Source organism: Limulus polyphemus, unplaced genomic scaffold (assembly GCF_000517525.1).
Source record: "Limulus polyphemus unplaced genomic scaffold, Limulus_polyphemus-2.1.2 Scaffold304, whole genome shotgun sequence".
Lineage (NCBI taxonomy): Eukaryota > Metazoa > Arthropoda > Merostomata > Xiphosura > Limulidae > Limulus > Limulus polyphemus.
Window position 1 is genome coordinate 273,100 of NW_013665914.1, and position 13,568 is coordinate 286,667.

The window sequence follows — 13,568 nt, forward strand, 5'->3', positions numbered from 1 at the left end:
GCGTGAGAATTGTCACGTGATCTCGATGACGCAACAATACTTTGAATGTTTTTTGGTCAGTTCCTTACTCTTAGTGCTGTAACACACAAAAATATAAAATGATTCAATTTTATGCAATAAATATGGACCTCTGAATAACGAGTTTTTAAAATCAAGTTGTAATTAAATTGAGGAATAAGCACTTTTCCATAGTTAAAATCACTTAAACCGGTTAATATTCATCCTGTTCTTCTCTTTAAGCATGCATCAACTTTATATCATTTCTGAAGAAAAAAAGAGATTAAAATTGAACATTATTTTTGGGATGTAACGAGAAACTCATTAAAAGTGGCGATAATATACATATTTTTACACATCAGATTTCTGCAATAGCTCCGGGAACCTGGTTAAGTCTAGTCATTACAGATAGATTTTTAATAAAACCCTTCAAAGTGTTTTCAACAATTTCACCCGTCATTATCTTATTCCATAACATTATTTTTGCACAATAAATTAAATGTTTAGAGTTTCTGTATAAGATTGGTTTGAATCTCGCGCAAAGCTACACGAGGGCTATCTGTGCTTGCCGTCCCTAATTTAGCAGTGATAGACTAGAGGGAAGGCAGCTAATCAATACCACCCATTGCCAACTCGTAGACTACTCTTTGACCATCACATTATAATACCCTCACGACCTAAAGGGCAAGCATGCTTGGTGACAGCAATCGAACCTGTGATAAGCAGATTGCGAGTCAAATACCCTAAACACCAGTTCTGTATAAGAAACTTATGACTTTGTAACTCACATTACTAAATCCTGTTTTTCTGGTACTCGACTAACTCATCAAGACGGTCGAAATTCCTTTCCTGAGTCAAAATGACACTTTTACCAGTAGCAGTCTTCTTGAGTAATATCGTTCATTATAAGTAATAAATAACACGAATACCAAAACAAACACCTGAAAAACTCTATTAGTGTCATTAGAAAGCTGAAAAACTAACCGTTTCATCAATGCCATAAGAAAATTACTTATTTTTATAAATATTGAATTTTAATCATTGCCCCGAATTCAGAATTCGTTATCACTAAAAAAAAACAAAAAAAAACTGTTACATTGATAGACCTGTAATTGATTGTACTTTCCCAGACGTTTTCTGTTAAGAGAAACCTTTGATATATCTTACAAGATCATAAATACCTCCACTCTTCAAGGAAGTTAATCATTAATGCCTGACCTCAATTATATTTACTTAACTAGCAGAAGTTCTTAATACTATATGAAACTGGTACTTTATCGAATGATCTTTTATAAATGTTATTCAGTAAAATATGAGCTAGTTAATAAAATGTCAGAAGTATAATTGTGTTGAGAAGTATACCCCGTCACTGAATCTGTTGGAGTTCGTTTAGGTTCAGACAGAAGATAGAAGACATAAGGAACTAGAGCTCAGTTCACAGTAGAACCATCGATGAAGTGATAGCAGATTTCAATTTGTTTATGAAATCAAACAGAAATAATACTTTTGGCGTTTCGCATATAGAAACAAAATTACGTGAGATAAGTTTTCTTGCTGCACTTACGTTCCCCAACTCTAGCACGTGTAATGTTATTGTAAAATTTTGATTTATAGGATGGATTTTTACTTTTTTATATTCAGTAAGAAGCTCAATTAAAAATATTGTGTTAAATGGCTGGATCTATAAATAATTATATACGACTGTGTAAATTGTTTTAACTACTTGCAATTCTATAATAAATAATCAAGTGTTATTATTTAATAAATCCATAAACTAAAAAAAGTTATAAAATAATGATAATAACACAGTGAGAGCCAGATACTTCATAGTTTTATATTCAGACAACATAAATTGTTCATTAATTCATTTTCTTTTATATTCAAAACAAAAAAAATATTTTGTTCAATAGTTTTGAAAGAGACTATCAGTTAAAACATGCAGTAAAATATGTTTTTACTTTTTTCCAGTTGAAAACTGTGATATTTGATGTCGGAATGCGAATTTAAATTTTGTAACTCTGATTAGTTGATTTCAGTTTAGCTAAATTTTGTACTTGGTTAATTCACTTTGATTAAAAGCTTTTTGTTTACATCCAATCAAAATATCTCAAAGTATATATAGTTCGTTATAAACAATCAACAGTTGTTGTCCTTTAATCATTTAAAACAGTATTTTTTTAGTTCCGATTTTTTTTTCTTAGCTGTTCGAAATGATGTAAACATAAAATCAATGCATACAAGTTATTTTGTATTCTTGTCTATAGATCCAATTAGAACGCATGTTTTTTATTTATTTTACGCAACCTTAATATTTTCGACTTGTTTGTTAACAAGTTTAACACTAAACAATTTACGTAAGTAATGAGATTTACCATGGCATAAATTTCTTTTACCTTCTGAATATTTAGATTAGTTTGTGAAAGCTGATAGTAAATCACCTTTTTAAACTTACTTATGTAGGTTTGCTTTGAAAAATCTTGTAATTAGTATGTTTACTCATTTGTGGCTTCCTGGATGTAACGATGTTGGCCCCTGATCTCGAATATTATTGGAAGACAGTTTCTTATATAAAATTTCGATGAAATTGTGAGTTATTTTTGTTTTGTTTTTGCCTTTTAGAAAGAATCGTCTTGGTGGATTTCTTCATTTGAAATTCACAGGACAAATTCACACAGCAAAACAACAAAAATGTGTCACATATAATTGACATTGAACTTCATAGAAGTTCTTGCATGTCGTCTTTGGCAGACTAAAAAGTGAATTATTAAATCAGAGCATGATAGTTAGCCAGCAATATTAATGGGACACTCGTGTAATAAACATTTATCTGGCTTTAAAACAGAAATAAATTTTGTTGTTACAGAGTTAATAAATGTATTTCGTTTGTAAAAAAAAACAGAAAAAAAACAACTTATTTGGACTTCTGTTATTTTAATACGTGTAAAAACTCTCATGAATATAACTTTCTCTTAAATATAGCCATTATCTAGGAAAAATTAACAATACAAGCCGACCAACAAACCATTAGGCAGTGCTGAGCCAATGTTAAGGTATAAGATATTGATTTTATTTTAATTTCCTTCATTTTCAACAGCGCCCACAAATCAAGACCAAGACAGCTGTTACTACCCCCTGCATGTTTATAGTCTAGATAGATTCATGTTATTGATATTTTCGTCTTGTTTGTTCTGCTCTATAATTTTAAACATATCTAAAGTAGCACAGAGGTAATAAATTTATTTCACCTTGGCTAGATTGCGTATCTCACAAAAACTAACACTCGTACAGGTTTATTGATCACGACAAACAAGTAGAATGTGGTAGCTAGAAATTAGAATTGTTTAGAAGATGAAAAGCGGTCACCCGATGGATCTGCGATAAGATTACGGACTTACAACGCTAAAATCCGTGGTTCGATTTCTCGCGGTGGACAAAGCGCAGATATCCCATTGTGTTGTTTAATAAACAAAAAAAAAACTTTGACTGGTGTAAACTCCCCAGACGTTTAACTTAATAGGCCAAAAATCCAACAAGTTAAAGCTATATTATCTATGAAAAATCCAACTTTAATCTGTACTATCTTTGATAAATCCAAGTTAAAGCTGTATTATCTTTAATAAATCCAAGTTAAAGCTGTATTATCTTTGATAAGTCCAAGTTTAAGCTGTATTATCTTTAATAAATCCAACTTATTATCGTGGCATAATAGTCTTCGTCAATAATTTTAGTTATCTCTGTGAATGAAACCAAATAAGAAAAAAACGAATACATAAATGATTATCATATTTAGTTGTGCATTATAATGTAATCCTTTTAGATTGATTTAATTTTAGAAAACATTAAGGCATGTAAAACCTATTATGTATTACTGTGATAATTCCCCACCTTTTCGTGTTGAAATGAATATGTGGTAAATCAGAAGAGAAAAAGAGGCTTTGAAACATTTATACAATGTCATGACATCATCAAATATCCGTGAATAGTATTCGAAGTAGAACACGCTGCACTAAAATTTACTTCACCGATACCTACTAGAAACTAACATTAGATTTATCAATTTATTCCATTAACCTTGTTCGTTTATTCTAACATTCTAGAAGAGATTTATCCAAAAAACAAATAATTTGTTGAATAAACTAAAAAAAGGCATACACGAAGGTATAATATATTTTAATTTCCACGACACTTATTTAATCGATAGTGTTGGTTATGATGAAATTGAAACAACAGGCCTGTTTGTTTGTTTGTCTGAAGTTAAGCACAAAGCTACACAATGGGCTATCTGTGCTCTGCCCACCACGGGTATCGAAACCCGGATTCTAGCGTTGTAAGTCTGCAGACATACCGCTGTACCACTGGAGGGCGCCAAGCAATATAGAAAGAACGCGTTCTGATATTCTTTTGTCGCATACAGTAAACATAACACGTACGCTGCCATTTTAAAGCTAAATTATCACATTCTTTCTTTCGATTGACGATCTATTGTGGATTAAACAATGTTGTAAGTGATGTCGCGCACTAAATAAACAAGTCTTTGTATGTTTAAAAAATCTTTGTATCATTGTTTTTCATGATCTTTTGCAGAAAACATGCATTCGATTTGGGCTTTTCAAAAATTAAATGCTATCTTCAAAAGTCCAGAGTGTTAATTGTTTTTACTTTCACTTCAAAAGTCCAGAGTGTTAATTGTTTTTACTTTCACATTTTTACATTTACTTTCACTTAATTTTTTTTCGTAAAAGTATCCAAGGCTACAGCCTTTGTATTTTGTTTTTAAATTATTGCAACATAACTTTTTGATGTTCTTCTACGGAAGAATGTGTATTCAACGTGGGCTTTTCAAATATACAACTTTATCGTCTATACTCCCAATGTCTTTAATATTAACACTAAATAGATCCTTATACTGATCTTGATTACTGTACTTGCAGTGGACCTAAAAGAGGTTAAACCGGTTCCTTAGGGTAGCTGCAGCTCGTATTGCGCTCAATTATTTGTTTGTAGTTAAGCATAAAGCTACACAATGGATTATCTGTGCTGTGCCTCCTACGAGTATCGAAACCCTGTTTCTAGCATTATAGATCTGCAGACTTATGCGCTCAAGTACAAAATAAATACATAGGGGAATCGAATCACGGATTTTAGCTTTGTAAGTTCGTGAACTTATAACTGACCCACTGAAAGGGGTGGGGCAATAAATATAACTTTTCAAGATATATTTCGCGCATTTTTTTTAAATACTGGTTTTGTACGAGTATTTACCTATATCACAAGGAAGAACAGTTACCACAAAAATTGCATAATAAATAGAATCGTGACAAACGAGTTCTTGATATGGTTTCCTACTGGTTGTAGAATGTAAATGTGTATTCTATTCAGCTCAGTTGCTCAATGAATTTTTAAATTGAGTTTCCACGTATCTTTATTTTCTAAAAAACTATCTTTTAAAGAGGACAAGGTCATAAGAGAAAATATCTGTTTACCGAGCGAAACGTTTTTAAACGGCGAAGGTAAACAAGTATAGGGACAAGGAAACTACTAAACGAAACAGAATGAAAATGACGAACCGTCACTCGTATAGTTACTGCAAGCGAAACATTTCATACGAAAAACAATAAAGTCGGCGAAGTTTGATTTCAACATATTTATTTAAATACTTTGTGAGTCTTGACATCAACAATATAGTCTTAATAAAATAATGTTTTTTAAAATGCGGTAACTGTTGAATGTCCAATTGCACCGCGACAAACACGGAGCCTGGTACGCACGTGTGATTTTATATAAGCGTTTATTTTGTTCCTTTTAAAAGACATTAGATCCATGATCTTTGTTATATCAAAGTTAATATTAAAACTATACAGAGATAATGTAAGTTTTTGAAAAGTAAGAATTATAGAACACTTTGAAGAGAGTATGCTTAAAATTAAAGAAAAACACTAATCAGTGAAACCAGCCTTTAAATTTATTTGTATTTAATACGTCAACTAAAATAGTAATTGCAAGCTCGTTAAGGAGCCCTCTATGGCTCAGCAACAAGTCTGAGGGCTTATAACGCTAAAAATCGGGTTTTGATACCCTAGTTGGGCACAGCACAGATAACCCATTTTGTAGCTTTGTGATTAACAACGAACAAACAACCAAACATTCGTCAAGGGCTGGATTCAACAAGTGTACATTGTAGGAACTTATTACTAAATTATTAACGTAGCATTTGATTGTACGACTTGTTAACATTTATTTAAAAGAACAGGTAAAAATCTTTGATAAAACTCTTTATTTTATATTGTTTCATTCACTAAACACAAGAGAAAATTATATTAGTATAGAGAGCTACTGCTAAACGTATATTTTCAGAAATGTGCTTTCGTTCTGACCCATGCTTCGCTATATGTTTACCTTTGTGTTCGTGGATTCTCACCTGTTGCAAGACGACGCACTTTGCTTACCACAGACGGGATACGACTTGTTGCAGGTCTCTTTCTGGATAATACTGGTTCCTAAAGTTCACCCATATTATTTTGTTGTCCAATGCCATTAAGTACAAGAGGTATCTTCATGATCTGAGTGTATGAATATTTTTTGCCGGAAAGAGCTGTTACATGGCCTTCCCATAAACGATCCCTTTTCAGTGGCATCACACTACTACAAACGCCAAATAATGTCAAAATGTAGTTCTGATACACACCGTTCAACAGCGATTTTATATACCTGTGTTTGTCACGTAACTTGCTGATTTTTATATCCAAAATTGTTTTAATATATCGTACTCAGCTCTATTAAGTCGTTTACGAGACAACTGTAGAATGTTTTAGCTTAGATTTAGTACTAATATATGTACGATACTACATCATAATAGTATCAATGATAAGTTAAATCACATAATTCATACCTACCCAGTACGGTTTTCAAATAAGAACAGTGTTTAGTATAATTTTCTTTTCAGTCACATCGTGATATATCACCAAACATATATTGGTTATTACCAATGAAGGTTATGCTCTGCCAGTACAAGTGTTATACACCATAATAGTTATGATGCTTTAAATAGAAATGTTATGCACACGCTACTGTTGTACTAATAGCTTTGAACTATTGATTAGAATTCTCAATCCTGTGAAAGGAGCTTGATTTAACACGTTGGCTGTCATGTATCTCAACGGTGGGTCACAACTGACTTTTAGTTATGGGCCGCGTGACACACCGGTAGGTCACAGACAATTATGTTTCAAACCAAATTTCTGTTGTGGCATATGATTTTGGGACACTGTGACTGCTCCTCGACACCTTTTGTATGTTTAATTTTAATTGATACTTAATTTATTATGTGGCAGCCAACTTGTTAATATACGTGGAAGTTATTAAGTTTTTTATATCATATAAACAGAAAATAAAACGTAAAATATTGCTACTTTCGTTTATTTATTTTCAATCAAAAACAGATTTTGATTTGCAGAAGGTAAACCTTACACAGCTCCTTTTCCCTAAAATTATTATTGATTCAATTGTCTATGTATTAGTGTAGTGATCAAAGTAGTTCATATTATAAAGGCTGATAGAAATCATGACCATCATTCTGAGCTTGGTCCTCGTTTGTAAAATAACCTTGAACAATCTTGAAAGCTTCTTGACTAACACCAAAGTTTCGTCGGGTTGGAATTGTGTCGTCTTCATCATAGATACCACCATGAAAAATAAGAAATTTACTGCGAGGAATGTTATGGGGATCTAGTATATCCCCTTTATCCAAATTTTCAATTCGTCCGCTTTTCTTATCGCGATCAAATTCCACAATGTTTATTCGTTTTTCATTAAACTTGAAAACCTTTGGGTACTCCTCGACTTTTGTGTTGCGTCTGAAGATTACGTACTTTGGAAAGTATTCTACGTCTTCAAGTGAAGAAGAAAATTTACGTCGTGGACGAACATTAATATGTTGGAGACTAGGGGGACTTGGAGTCTTCAAGATCAATGGGTCAGCTTGTTTAGGTGGGGATGTAGTAGTTTTTCTTCGAGGAATACTATGAATTGTTTCTTCTGGTGGTATGTAAGGTGATTGTGGTCCTTTTCGTTGAACATCCTCTCTGACACCCAAGTTTTCCCTTGAATTAGAGTTATTAGCGCTATGTTCTTGGTTTAAGTTTCTTATTATGTGATTTTTGCTATTTTGCTTAATTGGATCTTGTGTCCTGTACTCTGGTCCATTGCTTACAACTTCAGATTTATTTTTTTCGTACCTTACACCTCTGTTTTGATATCGAGGCTCCCCACGTATACTAAGAAGTTGGGTGTATGTAACTAGTGAAGGGTTAAATTTGTACCGAGTTGATGTTGTGCTAGGCCTCGTAGGTGCTCTGGTTAGAGAAGAGTTAATGTCTTCTTTCGGGGCTCCTTGTAAGCTAGTGAATGTAGGAAGCTCTGGAAAATGATTGAAGGACGACGAGAAACCTATTTTGTTATCTTTTGGGTTTTTTCTGGGTCCAAATATTCTTTGATATTCGAACTTGTTTAGATTTATGTCGCTAGTAAAAGAAGAACCCCTAGATTTTTGGAAGTCAATATTTTTGTTATGAACCTGAGATTGTTCCTGTTTATTGTGGCTGCCGTCTTGTTTGTCAGGTTGTGGTTCAGTGGTGATGGAAAGTGTGAGCCCTTTACTGAAGGCTATTAGTATGAACAGAAACGAAACCTGAAAGAATTAAGAAAATTTTCGTAAAGTAAAACTAGATACTTGATATATAAAAATATGTTATACTGAAAAGTATCGTGTGTTAACAAATAGAACTATTCTTATTAAGTATTTCTTTCTTTTCTAATTTGATAAGTTATAAATGTGAAAAAACATTAAAGATGTTTTATTATTAATAAATAGTATAATTATTTCTTAATATTTTTTAACATAAAAAGGACTGGTTTACTAAAGAATTATTAAGTTGATAGTACAATATATATGTTTATTTTATACTAAACTAATTATTCAACTTCAAAATGACACTGACACAATATGTATTACTTTCTAAAATGTAGTTTTAAATGTCTTGATAATATCAAGTTCTCAATCTATTTTACGCCTTTAAACGTTATAAATGGTTGTTCTAGAAGGACCTAAAAATTAAAACCATGAATAAGAGTTTGAAATATTTAAATTTCTATAAATAATTCTACTAACAGGAAAAAAATGAACTATTTAACAAGAGTTTTATTATTAACTATTATTTAAAACTTCGACATTACAAATTGCCACTTGTGAATTTTCTGCTGTCATGTTATTGCCAAAATACATTGAACACTTAAAGAAGTACGAGTAGTTCAGAAACAATGCTATAAACACCGCATCCGATGACATTGATAAAATTGTCAACGAAATTTTTCAAGATGATATTATTAAAGTCTACTTTCAAAAACTTCTTAAGAACAATGTAATATATAAAATCGATTTTCTTGTTTCTTTGTTTGTCGTTAAGCACAAATCTGCACAATGAGTTGTGTGTGCTGCCTAATGCGGGTATCGAAACCTGATTTTTAGTGTTATAAGCTCTCGGATTTACCGCTGAGCCGCTGAGGCAAAACAATATGTATAGAAAACATTCTGTGGAAAAGAAAACCACCTGCTTAAACTTCATAAGATGAAACAAAATATTAGTAAACAGGAAATACAAGCTTTCAGTGAATTCAAAAATTACCCCCGAATCTAGAATATTAAAAGTAAATAAAGAAGGAAAAACAATCGTATAAACAACTAATATATTGACATTTAAATTATTATTTATTTTAGAATAAGTTAAGCATTTAAGTTGTTATGGAAAACAACTAAATAATCGACTTTTACAATTAAAGAAAGAAAAAATTATCAATGAAGACTTATATGCTTGTTTAAGAAGACGCCCTTCCTAACCTTATTTGCACCCCAAATATACATTCGCCTTACACTTCTAACTTATTCTATCTGTAACTACCAGTTATCTGAATTTGTGGCGTATCTAATAAAACTAATACCCAATGAACACAAACAAGCAGCTAAATGTACTTTAGAATTGAAAACTATCTAAATAGCTTACATCACACACACACACAAAAACAAAATAGTTTTGATGTTGTATCAGTATGCATTAAGGCATTAAGCAGTTAATATAACACTAGAATAAATACCTTAAAAACTCGAAAATCAATTTCGTATAGTTTCCATCAGAACTACTACAGAAACTTTTTAAATCATACACCTTTTGCAAGTCCTGAAGATGTTGGACTTCCCATGCTCTGTGATTAACATAGAACCACCGGAGCTAAATCCACCTACATACTGGTACCACTACATCTTTGAACTGTTTTGCGGTTTTTTTAGTAGACGAGAATTAGATATTATTTTGAAATTATGTGAATAATGTTTACCCACGTATAATATTTACATATGAAAAACAAAATACAAAACAATACTCGTATTTTTAAATATTAAAATAAACATAAATGAGGAAAGTTTTAAACTCGAACGTATCTCGTAAATCCTGCAAAAACCACTAGTATCATATATAATTTAAGTCATCCCGTTCGCTAAAACCAAAGTCCCATGCGTGCATCTACAATATGGTATTCCAGTTAAATATTAATAACAATCTAAATACAAAAAAAAATATTTCTGTAATTTTGAAACAACAACAACAAAAAAACTGTCATATTTACAAAGCCACAAATCAAATATATACATTCATTAAACATAAAAAGAAAATTCCAAATAGTAAACACGAAAATAAAACTATTAAGGTTTGTTTTGTTTGCAGCTACTCAATAGGCTATTTGTGCTCTGCCTACTACAAGTAACGAAACCCGATTTTTTGGCGTTGTAAGCCCGCAGACTTACCACTGAGCCGCTAGGAGGTAATCTATTAAAGAGAACTCTATGAATCTAAAACTTAATACAATTTTACCAACATACGGATATGTTACACAATTTCTTATTCAAATCTGGAGAAGTTTAAAACAAAATTAATAATAAAGGTAAAAATATTTAGCAGTTATTAAAGAAAGTTTATAAAGATCCTTACAATCATGCAAGTAGTTATACATTCAGCTATAAATAATGGGATAATTTATACACAGGAGAAACTGGACGTTACTTAAACAGCAGAGTTAAGGGACATTCCAGACCATTTAACTTATTCATGAGCATTTCACTCATAACAGACTTCAGTTCGAAGAAAATAATCTAAAAATCATATCGAATGAAAGTAACTTTAATGCAAGAAAAATATAAAAAAAGCTTTAATAACAAAATACTTGATGTTAACTTATAATTATTTAAAAAAATAAATTACGAAAATTATGTACAAGTCGGACTAGTTGTTGTTGATGTCTGTATTTTCATATTTGTGCTAGAAGATGGCAAAATATGTGGTCAAAATGTGTATTTTGAATAAAACAAGTTCTTACCCACTTTCAACTTTTTTCCTTTACATTTTATTTAATAATTATAATCAAAACAATGAGCATACGTTACAGTCTTTCTAATAGATCAAACAATAAATGTTAAGAATGACTATTTTCTGTTTGGCGATAAATTTGAACAACGTGACTGTACAGGCAACGCCTCCCTGTGTTAGCGATGGTTGATGCATCTGGACGTTTTGGGTAACTTTCGTTTCATCTCTTCAGGTCTGAAGTTACCTGAAACGTCGAGATATATCAACCATCGCTACTATAGGCTGCCACTGCCCATAAAGAAACATTCACATATATCACAGATACATGGTCTAAAACACCCACCAAGTGTCACGACCTACTAATGAAAACAACTTTTAACAGTTTCTGTAACACTAATGAAACTGGGCCGGCTTAGCCTAATGGTTAGCGTGCCTAAACTGTAAATTTAAGGATTCATGGTTCTCCGCCCCTTGCCACACGGAGCCTGATACGTCATCTTGAAGTAAAAAAAATAGCAGGAGAAGTCCATAGTAAACTTAATTCATATGTTGAATACACTGCCTAACTTCACTTTAAAGGAAGAATCGGTATTATTCTTTCTATCCATATTTATTTTCTGTTTATATAACTTACTTATATAACTTGCTTATATAACTATCACAAATAACCAAATCACTTATACATTTGATTGCGCTTTCTTCAAAATTGTTACAAAATATTTGTTTCCGGACTCTAGCTTTTTCTGCTGTTGTCAATGGGCTAAGTGCACTCTGTATACCATGGTCCAATCAAACCCTGGGTTTTAGCATGGTACATTCGTAAACTTATCGTTGACCCAAAGGGGGATCCATAACATTTACACATTACCTAACACAAATGACTATACGTTATTAGTTGTGAGTTAAGACTCATAGTTTGATTTAAGATCATTTTTATTTGTTAAACTTTCTTTTTATACTCTAAATAGAAATTTCCTCACAACTTCTAGTACCAGAGCAGAGAGGAAAAGAAAAAATGAACGTACCTCCCATTAATATATTACATAATTTAACACTCTTGCACAATTAGGTTGTACCGTGACCTCCGTACTGCCTACATTTATATAGTTAATAATTTTGTTCGAAGCTATCAAATTATATATATATATACGTGTACTTGAAGTCACTTATGATTCCAGGGCACGTGCGCATACATTTCTTCTGTTCAACAAACCTACTCAAACATGAAGTACGTTCTAAACTTTCAGGTTCTACCCTATAACTTTTGCTTGTTTAACTTGTTTTTTGTTTGTTGTTGACCACAGGCAAAATTCAACGTGCATTGCTGGTTCAGCTACACTAAGCCTAGGCTAATGTATGCTTTGAAACAGTTGTTTCAGCGATTTGATATAACGGATTGAAAATATGTTTCATTTTTATATTCTGAAGTACATTCTCTGCTATATGGTCATGATTATTATTTTTAGACAATACATTAAAATGCACCTATCTTTCTATGTATTTGGCTTAAAACGTATCTAAATACTGTTACCTATACATAGTAATTTAAAAAGAGACTAGACTACAAAACTTGTCTGGAAGTTAAGAAGGTTAGTTCACGACCTGTCTGTCACTAACAATAGTAACATTTTTAATCAATTTATTGTACTTTGGTTATAAACCAGATACGAAACTGTTTTTGGTTTCCTCAAAATATATAAGTAAAGTGATCACATTTTCACTATACTAACTTTGCAGCTTTGAATTATACATCTGGTAGCTAAAAACGAAAATCTTACCTCGTAGAGCGGTCCACCCATGTTCTTTTCTTCTTTTGTCAAGCACCAATTACACTTTGTATTTAGAAGTTGCTTAATTTGCCATTAACCATGAAGTCAGTAATATCGAAGCAATTCGGTATTATAGTTACAGAAATTATTTGTTAAACAAAAAGTTTATAATAGAAGTGCTGGTTCTGTCTATATACAGAAGTTCGTCGTAATTTGTCTTTACCCGAAACGATAATGTTATAAATCCAAAGTCAGTTTCTTGATGCACATTTCCACTGCTCAACAGTGAACGTCGTCTTGATTGTCCTACTAAAATGGTCCTAGTGGTCGGTGGACCCTTGCTGGAATATCGGAGGGTCAGGTGCTAAGAGCTTTCACTGCTTTAGTTTCG

At 32.0% G+C, this 13,568-nt stretch overlaps 1 protein-coding gene across 1 annotated transcript; it reads right to left on the reverse strand.

The window, feature by feature from the left end:
* Window positions 1–7,413: 7,413 nt before the first annotated feature.
* LOC111085273 lies at window positions 7,414–13,568 on the reverse strand. The gene is made up of 2 exons (XM_022383053.1): window positions 13,187–13,568; window positions 7,414–8,683 (listed from the first exon to the last, which is right to left on the reverse strand). Exons 1-2 carry the CDS (start codon window positions 13,205–13,207, stop codon window positions 7,538–7,540), a joined length of 1,167 nt encoding a protein of 388 aa, XP_022238761.1. The 5' UTR covers window positions 13,208–13,568; the 3' UTR covers window positions 7,414–7,537.

Coding starts and splice junctions, on each gene's coding strand:
- LOC111085273 (XM_022383053.1), bottom strand. CDS start 13,207: ATGGGTGGACCGCTCTACGAG. Junction 8,684..13,186: donor TGGGTGGACCGCTCTACGAG/GTAAGATTTTCG, acceptor TAATTCTTTCAG/GTTTCGTTTCTGTTCATACT.